Raw genomic sequence first — 21,226 nt, forward strand, 5'->3', positions numbered from 1 at the left:
CAAAAGGTTTCAAATATGTGCCTGCTGATGAATGGTAGCTTTCTTATTTTGAGAGAAGGAGAGAGAGAGGGAGAGAGGAAAAGAGGAGGAGAGAGGGGAAGGAAAAGATAGATAAAGAAACAGAGATAGATAGATAGAGATAGATGATACATAAACAAACCAACCATTTATTAAGCACATGTTGTATTCCCGGTACTGTGATAAATAGTGCTGGGTGTACAAATATAACCAGGAAAGATAGTCCCTGATTTCAAGGAGCCTACATACTAATGTAGAAACAGCACAGAAAAGGGAAGATAGAAAGGGGTGAGATATGGATGAATGGCATGGTGTAGAGATGGCCAGGAAGTGAATTGATAGCCTGTTTCCTGGCAAGATAAGGACCAGGCTGGCTAAATTCAGAAATGCCCATCCTAAGGTAAGCTAGAGAATGATTAATTTGTCAGCCACAGAAATCATAGAAGACCATTTATCAAGGCCAGTGGTCTGATCAGCACTACTTTTTTACAGGACCTCTGATTAATTCATATTGGAAACTTCGTTTCCCAAATGTGATCTAGGCTACTGCTCTCCTCAGTCCTGTGTGTAGCTCATTTCCACACATGGTACCGGTCCATGAGGCGTGGGAAATAGACCTATAAGGCTGCTTCTTTCTCGGTTCCCTCTCTCCTTCCTGATGAGCACAGTGTTTTTGAAGATTCCCTGTATAATTTAAGGACCGAGGCAGGGTATCAAACCACAGTGAGACTCTGAGAACATCTCCTAGCCTAGATCTGATATGTCCAGCCTTTAGCTGGCCTCCTTACTCATTGTGTTAAATATTGGGAAACTCCCAGTCCCGTAAACATGGGTTTCTGACCCTCTCCTTTAAGCCTGGCCAGGTAGCTGGGATCATGATGGCTGATGGATGCTCCATAAAGCAGACTGGCCTAAACTTCCGCTCCCATGTTGACTGGGGGAAGGCTTTCCTGTTATTCCAGTTCATCCGAGCACACATGATCATACCTGATCTGATGCCTGGTTGCTTACTGGGAGGACCATTGTTTCCCACTGACCCCTAGGCATTCCAAGGAGGAGCCCTGCACACGGTTTCCATGGCAGCACCATCTGCCACAGGTGCATTAGCAGTTGAAGGTGCTTCTGGAATCTAGCCGCCAGGTAGAGCACCGTGTATGCATTAAAATTCATTCTAGGCCCTAACCAGAGGCAAACAAGATGGCTGGGTGTGCAATGGCTAGAGCAATGGCTCTGAAGTCCAGAGTAGGGGAGCCTTAACTTGCTTCTGCCTCAGTTTCCTCATCTGCAAAACAGGGATGGTCATTGCATCTGTGACCGGGGAAAAAAAGGCCCCAAAATGAACCACAATGAGATATTTCCTTTCTGGGTACAGTTTCAGCTAGATGGCTTCTGAAGGCCCTTCCAGCCCAGAGATGCTTTGATTCTAGATCACAACCTCTTCAGAAGACTGAAGATAAATTTTAAGCTTCGACTCCCCCTTGTTTCAGAGGCAGAGAACAGCCATACTAGGTCCCACCCACAATATCGATTCAAAACAGCAGAGGAAATAAATCCCCAGGCTTCAGATCTGGAAGAATCATGGAATACTCCTCTGCCTTTGTGACTGCAGACAAACTACTTAAATTCCACGCTCCTTGGGTATCCTCCTAGGACTTACCTATTAAAACACATGGGACTTGCTGCTGATAAGATCGCATAGATTTTATGTATTGTATAATGATATAAAGACATTTGACCTTTTACCATGTTTTACTTCAATCCCCATGAAGTCAGGACTCCAGTTCATTTCAGTAGTTGAGATGGATTCTCTAGGTATGGGGATGTTCTAAATGCATCTCAGAGAAGTACAATCATCCCTTTGTTTCAATATCTTAGTGTATTATATCATTTTTTAGTGGCATGAACAGGAAAATTGTTTTTTTTTAAATGGTGCAGGAATATATGAAGATTATCAGAAATAATCAGCCAAAATTTTGCCTCTTAAAGGATTTCTCAGTCAAGAGATAAACAATTCAGCTGCTTTATGGGCAGAATCACTTTTGTTGCACTGTTATAAAAAGCTCGTTATAAGAAATCATGATTGCAGAAGCACAGTAATAATAATATATGGTAATAAACATTGGAATTCTAATAATGAAACTCTTATAATCAAGTATAATTCTTTTTATGACAGCAGCCCTGGAAATAAGAGTGTGGTTATGGCTGTATTAAACTCAGGCATAGTACTATTTTTTGCAATGTTTCACTAATAAGTACTATGCGTGTTATTAATAAATATACTTCTCATTAATAAATTATACAGATTATCACAATGAAATGCTATAGCTTGGGCTTGCTCTTTATTTCTGTTAGATATCATGTCAATAGGATTATTTCTGTAACAATGTCCATTCCTTTTCAGGATGTTGAGAAGTAATCGCATAACCTGCGTAGGGAATGATAGTTTCATCGGACTCAGTTCTGTACGTTTGCTTTCTTTGTATGACAATCAGATTACGACAATTGCTCCAGGAGCCTTTGATACCCTCCATTCCTTATCCACATTGTGAGTATTGATGGTAACATTTTGGTTGAACTTGGTTTCTTGGTTGAACTTGGTTATATATTTTCAATAATATCTCAAAAATCAATTCATATTTTTATGAAATCCTCATTAGACATTGATATTTAAAAAAAAGAATGACAGAAAATGTAGTATTTGAGATACCATTGTCACTTAACAGATCATGCATTTTTCTTTCAAAGTGACAAACTGATGAATTTTACCTATTTTCACTCTATAACTACATCGTCTTCCATATAAAAATATAGATCACTTCCTTTAATCAAGTAGAAATGTAACCATGTTGGTGAATAATTAGTCTAACCAGTGGAACTATTTCTACATCTTATAACATGATGCTACTGAAATGGAGAAGTTCTTGGGTTGCTCCCCACCCCCTTACTATGACCTTGATTTGGGTATTTAAAATGTAAATAATACTGGTTAAGTGGCTCATAAAAGTAGTTCCCAATGCGGAAGTATACTAAAAAGGTAACCTTAAAAGCAAGGGAAATCATGTTGGACTTAGGGTCACAGGACTTGTCAGTTCCAGCTCTGGTACTGACCAAATATGTCACCTAGAGAATGGGACTCTTTCCTCATCATTCTCAGGCACCTCACTCTTAAAATAAGGGAGTGAGGCCAGAAACCCTTAAAGATCCCTATCTAAAATCTCTAGTCCTGAGTCATCTGATAGCAGGCTTGGGAGCAGATCATTAGTGAAACATTTCCTAGAGTTTAGTGAAGAAAAAAACTTCTTATAACTTTAGAAAAAAACTACCAGGGATGAAAGTGTTATTGATGCTCAGAGAGTATTGTATAAATTGTACCTCCGACGTAATTCTTACCTTGTATGGTCCACAACAATAGTGTTAGAAATGATTAATTTCCAAGCAGTGGTTTGCATCTAAATATATTGTTAGAATTTAATGGGTGGGAAATAAAGGTTACTGGAGAAGATGGAAAAGGAAAAAAAAAACCAAAAAACCTTGTTTCTCATAGCTCAAGTCACTAACGGAATTATTTCCGAGGGGAGCATCCATCAGTAAAGCACTTAATCCTCTTTCCACATAAAATGTGACATTTTACACCTAGTGACTAATTTGTGCATATTAAAGATGGCATGTTTATAAATAATGGAATTGTCAATAGGTTTGTGTTCAAGTGGTGAGATGCCAAAAGTATTGGGATTTGTAGAAGTAAATTCATTTTTATAACTGGCATGTAATCAACTCAGCTGTCACTTTAGATGGGAAACCTATTCTCTGGAGCAAATAAGAGATGGAAATCTTGAGATGACAAATTAATGAAATAGCTGTTGTCAGGTTAAACCCAATAATATAAAGTAATCAGCCTTCATCTTTATATTGAATTACCGCATTATCAGTGCAGGATAGTTTGACAGCAAGTCAGATCTCAGACAAGTTTAAATTACTTCTAAATGAGATATATCAAGATACATTGCATAAATCCAAAATTGCTGCCTTCAACTTTATTTTTTTGTATAGAATCACTTGAAGGATTTTCTTCTGGGATTTTTTTTTCTCCCCCAAGTATAAATGGAATGTTTGAGTCAGGGAAAATAAATCTAGTATGTGCTCTATACCTGTGTATAAATGAGAGAGGGGAAGAATATCAAAACAGAGAGAAGCAGTTCAAAAGATTTCTCCCCACCTCTCTCTTTCTTGCTTTCTACAGTTTTCTTTTCACAGGGACTAAAATAGTGGGCTCTGGGAAAGTCTTCCCTCTTTATATTAATATGCTGTGCTTTGTGAGAAAATAAAGTTATCCTAACTAAACTCTGCTTTGTTTACATGTGGTTCTCAGAAACCTCTTGGCCAACCCTTTTAACTGTAACTGCTACTTGGCTTGGTTGGGAGATTGGCTTAGGAAGAAACGCATTGTAACAGGAAATCCTCGATGTCAGAAACCTTACTTCCTAAAAGAGATTCCCATCCAGGACGTTGCAATTCAGGATTTTACTTGTGATGATGGTAAGAAATACAGATGTTCCTTTGTGCGTTTTCATTCGTTGGATGTTCTTGTGGACTCATTTATCATGAGCACTTTTGTATCATAATTATTTGCTTATATATCCTGTCCCATACTAAACTGAAATTCTGGGAGATCAGGAACAGTGTCTCAGCTAAATCATTTCTCTGAAGCCTAGTCCTTAGTACAGTGTACTAGAATTAATTCATGCAGTATTTTTCAGGGTCTGCTGTGTAGACGGCTTTATTCCACACATTTGGGCAATGAAACTTTCACACAGCTGGCTCCTTCGCTTTTGTGTCAACAAAATCATCCAAGATAATGTTCAATTCAGGAAATATTTCTTTCCAGTGGAGAAGGTCACATACTTAAGCAGCTAAAGTATATATCCAGAATTGCTGGCACTTTTAAAATTCCACAGACTATACTTTTTACATGTGATTTGGCTTGATTTGGTTTCTGAATATTTAAGAGATCACTTTTTAATATTTATACTGCTGTATTGACAATGTGGCCTAGAACTCTTAAAAAACAGATTCACATCTAAGTCCCAGCTCTCTGCCAATAACAATGTCAACTTAAAGAGGTCTTAGACCTCAGTTTCTGCTGTGATACTTTCAAATTTCAATGGCTCCACAAGCTCATGAATACAGTTAATTGAATCAAGATGGCAGTACATCCAGGACATATCCTAGGAGCCTTTTAGTTTCTTGATGAAAGGAAGATAGGATACCATGAAATTCTTCTAGCTTTCAGAAATTTCCTGATTCTACAGTGGTGATTATCTATGGAATTAACATAGATTCAAAACTACTTTATTGTACCAATGATTTGAAATGATTTTTGAGCTATTCCTTTGGGGCACCTTCAGCAAGTCATCTTACTTTGTAAAGCAGGAACAATAATAATAATTGAATTGCTTGCCTCATAAGGCTACTGTGAAGAAACCATTTTGTAAATCTGAAGGGATCATACTCCTGTGAAATGCTGTAGCTGTTACTGAAACTTCTTTATCAAAAGGTTTTAAAAAAGGAAAATGTTGATTAATCTAACTATATATATATACATATACATATACATATATATAGATAGTGAAAATTAAATCATAACCATGTTTCTACCAACTAAGATGTTACTCCACATAAGATGTAAGTCCATGGTTCTAATCTGGGCTCTGTCATTATGTGACCTTTGGAAGATTAATTAAACTCTCCACCTTAAGGGCATTACTTGCAAAATAGAGATAAATATACTTGCCCTACCCACGTCATTTAGTTGTTGCAAAGAGAAAATGAGATATAAAATATATGTGAAAACATGTTACAGGGTATCTAATATAAATGGAAAATTATCATTAGTTGTAATACTGTCATTATTGACAAATTAAACACCAGTTGTTGATTCTTTCATATAGCTGTTTTTTAATTCAGTCTAGAATAATGCACATAGAGAAAATAGTTGACATTATGTTCCTGCCAGGTCTTAATTAATGTAAAATATGAAGCCAATGAAATGGTCAGATAATTTGAATTCGCAGTGAAATTTCATTGGGGTAGAAATAATTTCCATATTTTACTTTGGAATAGTTTAGATTTGAATATTGGGTTTCACTAGTTTTACTAATTGGAATCTAGCTATACTTTTCTCTTTCCTGATCTTTTTTTTTTAGTTTAATTTGTTTGTTTTTCTATAAATCCTTTTCTATTCTTTCTATTCTTTTCTATTCAATTTTTACCAAAACAAATCCTTTTTACTTCTTATAAGTAGCTAAACAAACAAATTATCACATCAGAGTCTATTATAGATATTTTTGGTCTCTTTAGAGTTCTGCTTTAAAAGATTATAAACAAAAAGATTATGTAAAATACCTGGTGTCTTTTGAAATGTAATATATATAAACAGCATAAGTGTTCCTTGGTGTTTAATGATCTGTGTCTTTAGAGATCCTGTGGTGCAAAATGGTAGTGTTTGTTAAATAGAATTAAATAAATTAAGTCCCTGTTGGTTCTAAAGCCATTTTTAAAGATATAAAACTGAGCATATTTGTGTTCCTCTGGCAAATCAGGGAATGATGACAACAGCTGTTCGCCACTGTCCCGCTGCCCAGCAGAATGTACTTGTCTCGATACCGTGGTCCGATGTAGTAACAAGGGCCTGAAAGCCTTGCCTAAAGGAATCCCGAAAGATGTCACTGAACTGTAAGTGAGCCCCATGCTTTCCTTTCCTTAATTCTATGGGGACATTCTCCCAGGTTTTTGTCACATTTGGGTTGAACACAAAGGTCTTTGAACCAACCAAATGGAAGTCCTTGGGTTCCACCTGGAAATAGAAAAGGAAAATAATGAGAGAAGAAAAACACATTGTCAACAAGCATGTCACCTTCACGTTAGAGCAATCAGCAGTGTGTAATGGAGAGTTGCCATTGTTCAGTTTTTCGGCTGTGTCTGGCTCTACATGACCCCATTTAGGGTTTTCTTGGCAAAGATGCTGGAATGGTTTGTCATTTCCCTCTTTGGCCCATTTTACAGATGAGGAAATAGAGGCAGACAGGGTTAAGGGACTTGCCCAGGGTCACATGGCTCAGAATTCGAGTTTTCTTGATTCCAGGCCTGGTGCTCTGGGTACTGTGTCAGCTAGCATCCCTATAAGGGAAGACCCACAGGCCAAATAAGCTGATTTAAGTATTGGCTGTGCAAGCCATATTCTAGTTCTATGATGCAGTTAAGTAATTTAGCTTCTTTTTCAGTAGTTAAAAGAGAGGGTGATTTCCAAGACTCCTTTCACTTTAAACATTCCATGTATTTGTATTTAAAATGGGAAAAGAGCAGCTGGTTAAGAAGATGGCACCTGGGAAGGGAATTTGGGAGGAAAGGTTCCCAGACAGGGGTGCTATGAAGGCATTTCCCTGAGGTCTTTAAAATGTTATCCTTAAGGTCCTTAAACTGAGGTTGGGGGGAGAGAGGGAAGAAAACTTCCTAACTACAGCCTCAAAGCTACATGGTATTGAATAGCAACAATAGAGAACGAAGGCCTGCAGTAGAGAAGAGCCTGGGAAACAGAAAGACCCAATAATAAATCGCATGACCTCAAATTTCTGAATATAATTGCACAAAGTATGGTCAACAAGACTAATGTGTCTGGAGTTAGAGGGCCTTAACCGGCTGTCAGTTAGTCGACTAGCATCTATCAAGCAGCTGGTGGGCATTAGGCATTGTGCTGAGTGCTGGGGATACAAAGAAAGGCCAAAGACAGTGTCCATTCCAAGCATATTGCTCCACCCGTGGCAGCTAGGTGGCACAGTGGGTAGAGTGCCGGCCCTGAAGTCAGGAGGATCTGAGTTCAAATTCAGCTTGAGACACTTAAGACATTCTAGTTGTGTGACCCAGGGCAAGTAAGTATGAGGGAGAGAAATCAAGAGAGAGCCTAACAAAAGGAAGCCAGTCTGGGATTAAAGGCTTCCCTGTAAGACTGATGGTAAGAAGGTGGGTTTTGTAAGTGCGTTTTTCCCATGGCCCATGTGCAAGGGCTGTCTTTTGCAGGGCAGTTCCAGATCTGCACTGATAAAGGGAATTTTCTCATTGAGATTTCCTTGTCTCCCACTCAGTGCCACCCAAATATTCATGTGAGCATCTGGTAACCAGAGTGGAAGCAGAAACAGAAGGGATCTTGTCAGTTGGCTAAATTAAAGGAATAGTATACAGATACTTTTCTAGATGTTAGCTAAGCGTTCGATAAAGTCTCTCCTGACAGCTTGTGGAAAAGATGAAGGGCCGCCGGCTGAGTGATAGCCCGGAGCCCAGTGAAGGACCGAGCCAAAAGAGCCCTTAATCAGTCGTCGGCAGTTGGAAGGGTTCCAGTGGATTGCCCCCGAGATCTGCAGTTGGCTCTGTGCTGTTTAAAACTTTTATCAGGGATTTAGATGAAAGTACGAGTGGCGGGCCTGTCACATTTGCAGGTGAATCAAGGCTAAGAGCTGTAACTCACATGCCGGATGACAGAGGCAGAATTCAAAAGGATCTTGACAGTCTAGCATCTTGGGTCAAACATCAAATCCAATCAGATTGAGTCAGCATTAGTGGCATGTTCCATTTAATTCACAAATTCAGCTCTGCAAGAGCAAGACAGCAAGAGGAAAAGACTGGATAGCACTTTATCTGAAAAAGAGCTGAGAAATTTAGCGGAGTGCAAGAATTCAATGTGGATTCCTAATGGTCAGCAAGAAAGCCAGTGGAGTCGGGCTTTGTTAAAGGAAGGTAGAAATGCTCTAAAAAAGAATGGATAATCCCTTTGTGCCCCCTTCCTTCCCCAGTCCCTTCAGATCACTGGCATTGCTGCAGACAGAATATAAACAAATCTATTCCCTCGTCTGAACCTCTATTTCTTATCTATAAAATGGAGGGACTTAAGAAAAATGGTACATGCAAGGACAACAAAAAATGGAAATGAAAAGAACAAGAAAACTAAAATTTTGTGTAATCATAGTGATCAAGCTTAGAAATGAACTGAGAATGATCCTAACTTCCTCCTCCTCCTTTCCTTGAAGAGGTGGAAGGTTATAGACGGGGGAAGTTCCATGTGGTCATATGTGGTCCGTGTATGGTGGGTTTTGCTGAACTATTTTGTTTTTTGCTTCTTGTTACAAGGGAGAGCTTAACTTATAGAGAAGGGGGAAAGTCATGTGTGTCCGAAAACCACTTAATATTATGAAAAAAGCAAAAAGCACCAAGAAGCTAAGAGCAAAATAAGATAATAAAAGAGTCAGTTTGGTGGAGCAGCCAGAGCCAGCCTGGACATCAGAGCTGCCTGGGCTTTGCATGCATGACTCTATTCCCCATATAACTTTTGAAGACCACTAGTTTCAGTAAGTTGCAAATCTCCATTGGTAGAGGAAGTTTTCTTAGGGAGGGCTCCCAGTGAAATCACAAAGTCAAGCAAAAAATAACACAAAATGACGGGGTTAATCCTTAAAGTTCCCTCTCAAGTTTTCATCCTATTTATCTTTTCATTTATAGATCCTTTTTTTTTTTTTCATTCATAACCCCATGACTTAAGTCACTTAAGATAAAATACAGTGATCCAAAAGTCACTTCATTATTGGACGCCATTTTGTTTCACTTAAAATTCTGCAGATTTTGCATTTGACCTTTCCTTAGTTTCCTAGGATCATAGATCTAATGAAGGCAAGGACCTCAGAGACCATCTAGTTCAAACTCGTCATTTTAGAGATTAAGAAACAGAGGCCCAAGGAACTTAAGTCATCGGCCCAAAGTCCCAGAGGCTGCAATCATCAAAGGGGGGTTGGAAATCAGGCCTTCTAACTCCAGAGTCAATATCTTTACTCCACTGCCTTGATTTATACCTGATTAGGAAATAGCACCTGGAAATCCATTAACTGTCTTGCATTTTCATTCCTTTAAAATTTTCTTTACTTCTTTACTAATTACAACAATTCCCCAAATAATTATGCTTTAAAATATCTTCCTATCCCCCCCCCAAATAATGATTTGATAGCTTCGGTGCACATGCATTTCTTTTCAAATGTATCTTCCTGAACTTTATGATAGAATTGTATGTCTACAAGCAGTGACCTATTCTAATCAGGGCTTCAGTGGGTCCCTCAATGTACATCGCTCTCTCCCAGATGGTCCCGGTCCTTTTACTTCCTCCCAAAAGCACAGAAATTAGCTTTGGAAACATGAACTCATTCATTCATTCAACAACTATTACTGAAGGCATACATATGAAATATAGATGATTTAAATCTATTCATCATGCACTTCTTTTGATTGCCATATACACTAATAATGTTTCTGCTAGAATATGTCTGAGATTAATGGCAATGTGAAGTTATATATGTTAATGGAAATTTTTATACTCAGGCTATTTATTCCTGTAGCAGAATCAAACTCATATTTATTTATTTATTTATTTATTTGTTTGTTTGTTTGTTTGTTTGTTTATTTATTTAATATATTTATATTATTCCTATAGCAGAATCAAACTCATATATATATATATTTATATATTTATTTATTTTATATAGTTATATTATTCCTGTAGCAGAATCAAACTTATATATATGCATATATATATATTTATATATTTATTTATATTTATATATTTATATTATTCCTGTATCAGACTCAAACTCATATATATATATATATATATATATATATATATATATATATATATATATATATATATATATATATATATATATATATATATATATATATATATATATATATATATATATATATATATATATATGTTTATTTATTTATGGCTATAGATGATAGATGTGTAGATCAATAGATAGATAAATTTAGATAGAGATATTTTTGATCAATTCTGGACAAATATTTTCAGTTATTTTTAATCACTGTCACATAACTTCCCCATAATATATTTAACATTTGGATCTCAATACCACATATGAATATTTCTGACTTTCCAGTAAGGCTCTTTATTAGAATAAAAATACCTCTCTTTCTCAAGTACATGTAATCCTGTCTCCCTCTAGTGGCCCCAACCTGCAGAGAGATGGGGAAAGAACAGAAGAAAAAAAAGGCCAAAGAACAGAAAATCTGAGTGGAGCTAAGGAGGAATCATGACTGCTGGCCCCTTTGTTACTAATAACTATTATGGGTTTCAACATCTCATGTATTGTTTTTATAACAGTTTTCATTCTAAAGTTCTGGGACCAAATTTTTATCCTGAGAATATTCTCACATTTACTCCTCCACATATTAAAAACAAACAAACAAACCGAAAACCTAAGCTCAGCTTTTGCTCTACAGCTTTTCCACCACAGGGAAATAGGAGCTGTGACATGTCCAGCATGAAAAACTGTTTGTGGACACGTTCACATGCAGATGGTTCGTGTTGTCCAAAGATACCTGCGTCATTCGGCTTCCATGTTCTAAGAAAGAACGGATTGTGGGGGAAGATGTGGACCAAGATGTAGAACTGAAGTTTCTTTTATCTTTGTTCATTTTTCTACTATGAAGGATAGGACAGGAACTAGAGGAGCTGTGTCAGTAGCTTCAGAACTTCCTGGATGAAGATTAGGCTAAAACTCCAACAATATTTCCTTCGATTATTACGAATATTACATCATAGGCTCACAGCTTTCAAGATGTAGCACGTGCAAATGTGCTTGTTTATGTAGCTATTTGCTCTCCTGTATAGGCTTTCTTTGTCTATTTAACAAGTTTCAGGTTGCATGGTTGAATGTTTAACTACAGTGATTGCCATCTCCTATTAAAATGGCTAATAATTAAGCAGGTCTTTGTAAATATATATATTCTGAACAAAATTAAATCAAATTATATAAAAATAAAAATATTAAAATAAAATAAAAATTATATTAAATTTTAAAAATGTATCAGCACTAACAAGCATTGGTTTGGAGCCGTAAAGCTAACTCTATTATTTTCTCTCCATATGACATTGCACAAGCTGCTCACGCTCTCTAAGCCTGTTTTCTTATCTTTAAGATGAGGGATGAAAGGAACCTTAGAAGCCTTGTGTTTACATCTAGACATCTCTAAATGAGATACTCTCTGATATAAGTCATAGTGACTCAGTCCCAGGGATGATCAGAGGATATGCATATGAGAATAGTGTCATCAATCTTGTTTCCATTGGTAAGCTTCTATTAATAGTCACCGTGTCCTTGGAATCAGACTATGTGACCACAGGCAATAGGAATGATGAGCAAAACATTTGCTTGACTAAATTCACTGGGACTATTTTACTGTCATGTGAATACATAGGTCCTTGACTCTATTAAGTTAACCATGGGGAAATGAACCAACTAATCTGTCCACAGCTGGATAAATTTGACCGAAGTTTAACACACACACACACACACACACACACACACACACACACACACAATCAACCTGATTAACAGATGTAATCTTTCTTCACCCTACTGAAGCACATGTCATGAAGTTAAATTGTGTAATCCCTGGCCTCAATTAAGAATGAAATATCATTAAGCTAATATGTTTTGACACTGCTGTTATTTTAACATGAATAATGTATTTTTCTTTGCATTTAGGTATTTGGATGGAAACCAGTTTATCCTGGTTCCCAAGGAACTTTCTAACTACAAACATTTAACACTTATGTGAGTACCTTTTTCCCCCGATATTTTTCTTCTTTAGACTTTCTGGACTATTTAATGAAACTGTGGCAAGTGGGGGGTAGAGGGGTGGGTTGATAGAGAAACAAGGAGAAAATTGTAGAAAATGTCGTGAACCTTTCAGATAATGTAATTCCTTCCTAGACAGATGCCTCCAGCTTCTTCTATTTAAGTTCTGGATCATAAGCCACATCTTGCTACATGTCAGAATAGGATAGAGTCCTAGATCAGAGTTTCTCCTTCAGTTCATGGGGAAACACAAACACAGTGATGTCTTATCTGGCTAAAGGTAGAATTGTATTTATGGTATTGAAAATATAAAACTATCCCTGCTTAAGAATATAGTCTTTTTGTGAGCTCTCTTAAAAAAAAAAAAAACACAACACACACACACACACACACAAGAAAAAACTTTATTCTTAATTCTTGATCTCATGTCAAATATTGTAGAAGATGACCTTTCATAATGAGAAATGATGACCATCTGGGAAAGTGGTAAAAGAGCACATTGGCTTTGGAGCCAAAGAAAAAGGTCAAAATTCTGTCTCTGTCCTTACTGTCTGTGTAACTCTGGGCAAGTCATTTAAATTCTCAGAGCTTATATTTCTTCATTTGTAAAACAAGGGCTATAACTAATAGCCTCAAAGATCCTTTCACCTTTAAATCTGGGAGCCTATGATATAATATTCACAGTTGGATTATCTCCCACAATCCTCAGAGCAGTCTGAGTATTACCATTGTTGCCGATATTACTGTACTATAGTTTACCGGTGATGAAACCAAAATTCACAGAAGCTAATGGACTTATCCACAATCGTGTCCTTAGTAAGAATCTCTGGACAAAGCTGATTATGTCTGCTGACTCTATTATTGATTTCATTTATAGGTTTTTAACTTGATAGAAATTTTTGTCATGTCAGTTAAAAGATCCCAGTGTTAATCTGGTCTTCAGATAAACATCACAATTATATACTGGATTGCAAAAATAACTCCATTTGGCCTGCTATGGTGGCAAAATCCTCCTGATGTGTCATTTGCTCTGTTTTATTTTAGACAACATAATCACCACATTATTAAATCAAACAGAGTCTTGTAACATTTTTATTCTATTTAGTATTTGCATCATTTATTATTTGTACTTTAAAATAAAATGCCTAAATAAAAAAATCCATATATACATATATATATATATATATATTTAAAGAGCAAATAGGTTTTCACCATTTTGATCACCATAGCTTTAGAGTGATAAGGATGGTAGATATAAAGGCACCAAGCTAGTAACATAACATTTTTTCCATTGTAATTTATTTCTATAGAATTCTACAAGGATTTGGGAGATTTATGATAGGTCAGTGTGTTTATATGAAAGTACATGCCAGATGGCGAGGTAACAGGAAATATGTTTCATAGTTAAGTACAAATTCACTCTTCAGGATGAGGCGGGTAAAATTATTGCAGACCAGTCAATGTGTTGAAATCATTTTCAAGGGTAGAGCAATTGATAGACATCTTGAAATAACTTAACGGCTTCTACATGAAAGAGAAATTGGACTTTTCAAACTTAGTCCTAAAAGGCCGAATCAAGACAAGATAGAAGTTGCAAAGCAAATGTCAATTCTATTCAGGGACACCTTCTTAACAGTTAAGAGTTCAAAATGAGAATGGGCTGCTATGGGAGGGAATTCTTCAAGTATATACTGGCTGTGAAGAAATATAGAGAGCACATCCTCACTCTTAAGAGTTCTTAAGGATAAACCAAATGAGCTTTTATAATGGATAGCATACATGGGCTTCCTATTTGGTTCTGCTTTAAATTAGATCAATATCCGAGGTCCTTTTGATTTGGAAAACCAATAATTCCGGAATTGAAAATTACATTTTGGAGAAATATGAATTGATTTGTTTGAATGGAGGAAAATTTAATTACAATTAAGTATCAGAAAATCAAAAATTTGTGGAACATATAGAAAATAATAGGAATTGATTAGATGGAGTTTTTTGGTCCTATCAAGTTGGCCATAAGAGCTAGGCCTGAGTCATGAGGCTGCCACTTTATCTCATTTTGACCTTGAGCAAATCAATTCACTTTTTTTGAAGCTCGGTTTTTTCATCTTAAAAAAAGAATTGTACTCGATGAGTTCAAAGACTTCTTCTTTTGAGCCCTATGTTGCAAGTAAGAGACTTATTTGTATTTTTAAAAATAACATCAAGGGCAGCAAATATAAAGTACATTTGGATCCCGGATGATAGCCACAACAGTCAGAACCTAGAAATTGTCTCTGTGTGGGTTGTTTATTTTTAGCTACTACTCTCCCTTAGATGCACATTTCATTAGGAGGATATGTGAAAAAAAAATCAATATTTATATCAAAGTCTTTATTTTGGATTTGATTATAAATTTAGCTACAATATGCCTTACAAGATAACAAAGTAATCAGTTCAAATGACCCCTTTATTAAATTGAATGTACTTTCATTTATTAAATTTAGACTTTAAACTTTTCTTTCAGACAGTCTGGAGTAATAATTTGACTAGTCTTACTAACAAAACCAATATTTTCTTCCAACTATTTCTAACGTTTTCAGATTTTTACTTTGTTCCAAATGACTAGGATTCTGCATTTTTTTTTGTAGAGATCTAAGTAACAACCGAATCAGCACACTTTCTAATCAGAGCTTCAGCAACATGACACAGCTACTGACCTTGTAAGTTTAAACTTGTAATACTGAGTGTTAAAAATGTTCAAGTCATGCTGAATAAAATGCAGAACAAATAATAGGAGAAAAGTATTAAAATCCTATTTGATTTGAAATCCTGGAAAATGCCTATTTGACTAACTTCTTTGGACACGGCATTTGATTATTTTCTATTTCTCATATTTTTATTACCATAAAAAATTATTATGTATATTTTCAGAATTCTCAGTTATAACCGTCTCCGATGTATACCTTCTCGGACCTTTGATGGATTGAAGTCTCTTCGTTTACTGTAAGAATCTTTCATTTAATAAAATGTCATTTTATATAAGCAGCCCATTTTACTAATAATTTGTAACTTGTTTTATTAATTTCTTTCCTGATTGGTTGGAGGTTGAAAAGGCAGACAATTAATCTCCCTGTGGAAGGGGATGGGGGTGAGCATGAATGTCTTAGCATGCCATAGAATAAGAAACTCTAATTTGGTCAATTAAGATTCATTTTTGTTGGATTATGTATCATACATAAAATATGTTATTTTTAATGTCTTTTTGGCATTTCTCACCTTTAGGTCCTTACATGGAAATGACATTTCTGTTGTACCTGAAGGAGCTTTCAATGATCTTTCCTCCTTATCACATCTGTGAGTAGTTCTTCCATAAAAGAATATTAAGTCTGTTTAAATATACTAAAGTCTCTCTTTTATTTATATTTGGAAAAAAAACATAATTTGTCTGCCCAAAGTCTTAGCATATTAGGCTTTTTCAAAAAATGTAAAGTACTCAAATGACTTGAAATGATATATCTGGCTGTTTTTGTATAAAATACATTTTCCAGTCTGCCAATCACAAGGGAACACAGGATTGATAAATTAGCTATTCAAGAAAAATGGAAAAAGACTAAATAGATTTTTACAGCACTACAAATTAAAATACAGGAGAATATCTTGTTTAGATTATCTCATATTAAGTAAGAGGAACCTTGTTTTTTTTCCCTTCCATAGACATGGAAATATTGCCCCAAATGTGAAGAAAAACATTATTCAAAATTCTCGTATTCTTTTTTTTTTTTATTCTGATATAGCATAAATCCTCTGAATACCAGAATCAACTTCCCTGTGATCAGTTTCCAAATAGGAGATTGAATATTCCATGGGATCCCACAGACTGGGCAGGACCACAGTCAGAACCTTAGTTAGGGTTTTTTTGTTTATTTGGGTGTCAGTATTATTGCTTTGGCAGCTACGGAAGATGAATAGGCAAGAAGAGAGACTTTGCTCAGGAGAGATCGACCATGACAGTGAAGGAGATTCAGATTAGGCCATCAAAAGTTGAAGGAAATATTATGCTTGGACTGAAGGAGAGAAGATATTAAGGAGAACAGGATATAATCTTCGAGTATTGAAAGGGCCTTCAGGTTGGAAATGAGATTAGACTTTTTTGGCTTCATCTAAGGTTAGGGATAGGTAGTAGAAATTGCAAAAAGGAAAAATTTAAGCTTGATAGAAGGAAAAACTGCTCAAGAGTTAGCATACAACAAAAGAAGAACGAGCTGCCTCAGGAAGTACTAAGCTCCATCTCTTAGGTATTTTGTAAATGGAATTTTTGTTCTAGTATGAATTGAACTAGATGGTCTCTGGCATATCTTTTAAATCTTCAATTCTGTCATTCAGTGACAAACATAGTTCAGCCTTGTCACCATTTTGAGAGCTCAACAATTTGTAGTAAAAGATTTTATCTTTAAAATTTAATTTTAATTCTTAGGATTAAAACTGACTTATATGTGATATGTGTTATTATGGTACTCTAGAAAATAGAGATTCCATTAGATCTCTCTAGATCTCTCTCTATGAGAATTAGAAGTCTATAGGACTATAAAACAGCGACGTATATTTTTCCTGAAATAGTTGAAAGTTTTAATGAAACTTTACTTAGTTGAGTCACTAAAAACTGAAAGACTGGAAAAAAAAACAAACTATTTTTTAGAATACTGAAAGTTATTTATGCCCATGTTGTAAGAAGTAAATGGTTTCAGAGTTCTTATCTTTCTTGGTTCTCCTATTAAACCATTGACCTAGATTATAGCCATAAAGACACTGAGGAATTAGTATTTGCTTAAGATGTTTTTACACTTATTTATATCCAGCCTTTTGAGAAAGAATTATTATGACTAAAGTTAGGAGGGACAATAGAGATTCTCTAAGCTGATTTTCCTCATTCTGTAGAGGTAAATCATGTTCCAGAGAGTGAAATGATTGGGCCCTATTCATCCAGATAACTAATGGATAATCCGGAATTGTGACTAATATTTCCTGTCTCCCCATCCTGTTTTTCACCACAGCGACCAGCCTCTTTTTTGTATTGATTTTATGTCGGCCGCATTAGCTGCAGTGTTCCAAGTGCATATCGGTATTGTCTCTAAATGTCGTATATGTAGAAATCAGTCTTTACCACTTGCATGAGGCAATGTGGCTCAGTAGTGAGAGTCAGCCTCGGAGCTGGAAAACCTGAATGCAAGATCTGCTTTGACCCATACTGGCTGTGAGACTCTGGATGAGTCACTCTATGGAAAAGGGCAGCTCTCTCATGACCCTTAATTTGCAGAAAAGGCAAAATCTGCATTGATACAAAGCATTTCCCCTTATTCTAGTGAAATCACAAGTCTAGTATCTATCCCTAGGAGAGACGGCTAGACTTGGAGTTGAGCTCTGTAAAAATACCCAACTTTGACATGTAATAGTGGGCAAGTTACTTAGGCTTTTAGAGGTTAATAGCTCAGTAATTTCTGTCTTTTCCTTATTGAATTTAATTAGCTTCACCATCTAGGAAATGCCAATAAAAGTGCTGATACTACATGCACAAAGTGCTTTGTAAATATTAGTTGTATATAAAAAAATATGTTATTATTGCCTTTGTGGAAATATAACCCAATCTTGAATATTGAGTGCCATAAACTATGGAGATATTCTTCGAAGTTATCACTTGGATTGACTCAATGTAATGAAAAACCCAAGGTCAATATATTTTGTCTCATTGTTGTTTTTATGTTCTTCCTCAGAGCCATTGGTGCAAACCCTCTGTACTGTGACTGTAACATGCAGTGGTTATCGGACTGGGTCAAATCCGAGTACAAAGAACCTGGCATCGCTCGGTGTGCCGGGCCTGGGGAAATGGCGGACAAGCTGCTGCTCACGACACCGTCCAAAAAATTTACATGCCAAGGTGCGTTTTTATTGATTGCTTGTTATACAGAAACGGATAAAAAGATGACTCCACAAGATATTACCATTCTGTTGTAAATTTTGTGTAAATTTTGTCTTTATGTCTCTGTCTCTTTAAGTCTCTCTGTCTCAACATAAAACCAAACTAAATATGGAAGAATGCCTAGAATTCATAAAAAAAATGTGGCAGGTTGACACATCGTGGCTAGCAATTTCTTCCATGCTTAACTGGGCCCACAGCCTGGCCTTTTCAATAACCATAGCAACTGTCTGCTGGGATCTCATTTTGTAAGGAAAAAAACTAAGTTATTCAAATATGATTCATTTTAATTAAAGAAACAATCCCGTTGTTCTTTGGCAACTACTAAGCTGCCCTCTGAAATTGGGGGAGGGAAAGGGAAGCTACAAAACTATCCTGGTTTCTTTTTAGCATAAAACATTTCCTCCCTGATCAAAAAAAAAAAAAAAAAAAAAAAAAAAAAGTCTTTATCCATCTAACAAATTCTGACTCTTCTACTTTCACCTTCCACCACTTGTGCCCTGTTTGTAGAGATCCCAGGGCCCTGCCATTTTCTGATACCAGGTAAGGTAATCAATGATACTCCCATGTGTTGAAATTGCTCCTTCTGATTTCCCTGATGTGATCCAGACTTTCCATTTTCAGCCTCTTCTTTCCCTTTGGTGTATGTTTTTTTTTTTATGAATTCTAGGCATTCTTCCATATTTAGTTTGGTTTTATGTTGAGACAGAGAGACTTAAAGAGACAGAGACATAAAGACAAAAAGAGACAGAGACAGAGAGATAGAGAGATGGAGAGTCAGTGAGTACTTAAAAAAATTAAAGAACAAAACCAAAGCTGCAGTGCAGACAACTCTTGGACACTAGAAAAGGCCAATCAGTAAGTACTGATGGAACACCTCGTTGTCCATAGGCACTAGGCTGACCACTGGAGGGAACGGCAGGAGGCATCACATGTAGTCCCTGCCCTGCAGGAGCTTTCAAGTGGCCAGTGAGGAGAATAGGAGGAGCCAGGCCTTTTATGGCCTGAGTTGGAGCACCAGCTTCCCTGCCTATTGGCCCTTCAGCTCTCTCTGTCTTTGTCGTTCCTCATCTTTAAAGTGAAGGAGTGGGGGCAGCTAGGGGGTGCAGTGGATAGAGCACCAGCCTTGAAGTCAGGAGGACCTGAGTTCAAATCTGGTCTCAGACACTTAACACTTCCTAGCTGTGTGACCCTGGGCAAGTCACTTAACCCCAGCCTCAGGGAAAAAAATAATAAAATAAAAAAAAGATAATAATAAAGTGAAGGAGTTTTGTGACATGGTCTCACAAGGCTGCTAGCCCTAAAAGTCCATGAATCCATAGAATGTGGAACAGGAAGGAACCTTGGAGATCATCTGATTGAAGCCCTTTGTTTTACAGTCAGTGAAGTTAGAGACACCCTTAGAGTCACACAGGGAGTGAGTAGGGGAGACAGATAGTGCACCCTTCATACTTCTCTATGCTTTGCAAAACTAGATAAAAATGTCCAAAAAAGGTAAATTATGATAAAAATTAAAAATTAATTCAAGGCAATAGCAGTACAAGATTGACTACTAACTGGATTATTTAACATTAGATAATTAGTCATTGAACTCAAACTCAAACTCAAACAGAATTTCAGTCCATCAGTAAAAACCCTACAAAATGTATTTATTGGTGTTCAAAATGTGAGGAACACAAAGACAAAGGAAAAACAGCTCCTGCTCCCAAGGAGCTCATATTCTAATGAATGAAATAAAATCTTAGGGCAACTTCAAGCTTTACTAATTTTGAGACACCCTTTATATAGGGATACAGAATATGTACAAAAATGAATACAAGATATTTTGAAAGAGGAGATTAGAAAAGCCTTCTTGTAACAATGTGACCAGTGCTTAATACAGTGCCTGGCACACAGCAGGTGCTTCACAAATGTTTCTTTGATTGGCCGGACTTCTGAGTTTGGGGAAAACCAGGAATTCTCAGAAGCCAGGGGTAACGGGAGAGCCGTTCAGAACAAAGGCAAGGAGACAGGAACTACAGGATGCAGGGTGAGGAACAGCAATTAGGTCGGAACCTCTGAAATATTGAATGCACTGAAAGAAATAATGTGTGAGGAGCTTTGAAAGCAAAGAAGATCCAAGTTAGAAAAAGCGTTAAGTTCCAGATGGAGTTTATATTTGATTACAGAGATAATAGGGAGACAGTAAGGTTTATTGAGATCACGTGGTTTTGTCGATGCTTTGGCAAACATGGCTACGTGGAGGACGGATGGCTTGGAAAGAGATGGATCTCAGAGAGATCCAATAGAAAGATATTGTAGTCACTCAGGTCAAAGGGCTCATAGTAGCTGTAAATGGAGCAGAGACTCATGGAAGAGGAAGAGATGTGGCAGGCCTCTGCTGAACGATTGTCCATACAGACTGAGGGAGAAGCAAGTCTGGGTCTGGTACTGAGGTGGAAAAGGGGGACTAGAAGAGTCAGAGGGAGAAATTTTGAGCCCTTATTCACCCTGAACAACAACTGGATACAATGTCTGGGGGCACAGACTGGGACTTCAGGACAGAACCCAGCGATGGCCC

The 21,226-nt window shown here is 36.7% G+C and overlaps 1 protein-coding gene across 3 annotated transcripts in view; it reads left to right on the forward strand.

Moving 5' to 3' along the window:
* Window positions 1-21,226, forward strand: part of SLIT2 (slit guidance ligand 2) — a 344,055-nt gene that overhangs the window by 255,725 nt on the left and 67,104 nt on the right. For all 3 annotated transcript variants that reach the window (XM_074275110.1, XM_074275109.1, XM_074275107.1), the window contains 8 exons: window positions 2,420-2,563; window positions 4,388-4,554; window positions 6,618-6,750; window positions 12,624-12,692; window positions 15,344-15,415; window positions 15,627-15,698; window positions 15,978-16,049; window positions 18,464-18,627. In XM_074275110.1, the coding sequence (XP_074131211.1) occupies window positions 2,420-2,563; window positions 4,388-4,554; window positions 6,618-6,750; window positions 12,624-12,692; window positions 15,344-15,415; window positions 15,627-15,698; window positions 15,978-16,049; window positions 18,464-18,627 (893 nt within the window). The remainder of the gene's footprint in view (window positions 1-2,419; window positions 2,564-4,387; window positions 4,555-6,617; window positions 6,751-12,623; window positions 12,693-15,343; window positions 15,416-15,626; window positions 15,699-15,977; window positions 16,050-18,463; window positions 18,628-21,226) is intronic.

The sequence above is a fragment of the Sminthopsis crassicaudata genome, chromosome 6 (genome assembly GCF_048593235.1).
Source record: "Sminthopsis crassicaudata isolate SCR6 chromosome 6, ASM4859323v1, whole genome shotgun sequence".
Lineage (NCBI taxonomy): Eukaryota > Metazoa > Chordata > Mammalia > Dasyuromorphia > Dasyuridae > Sminthopsis > Sminthopsis crassicaudata.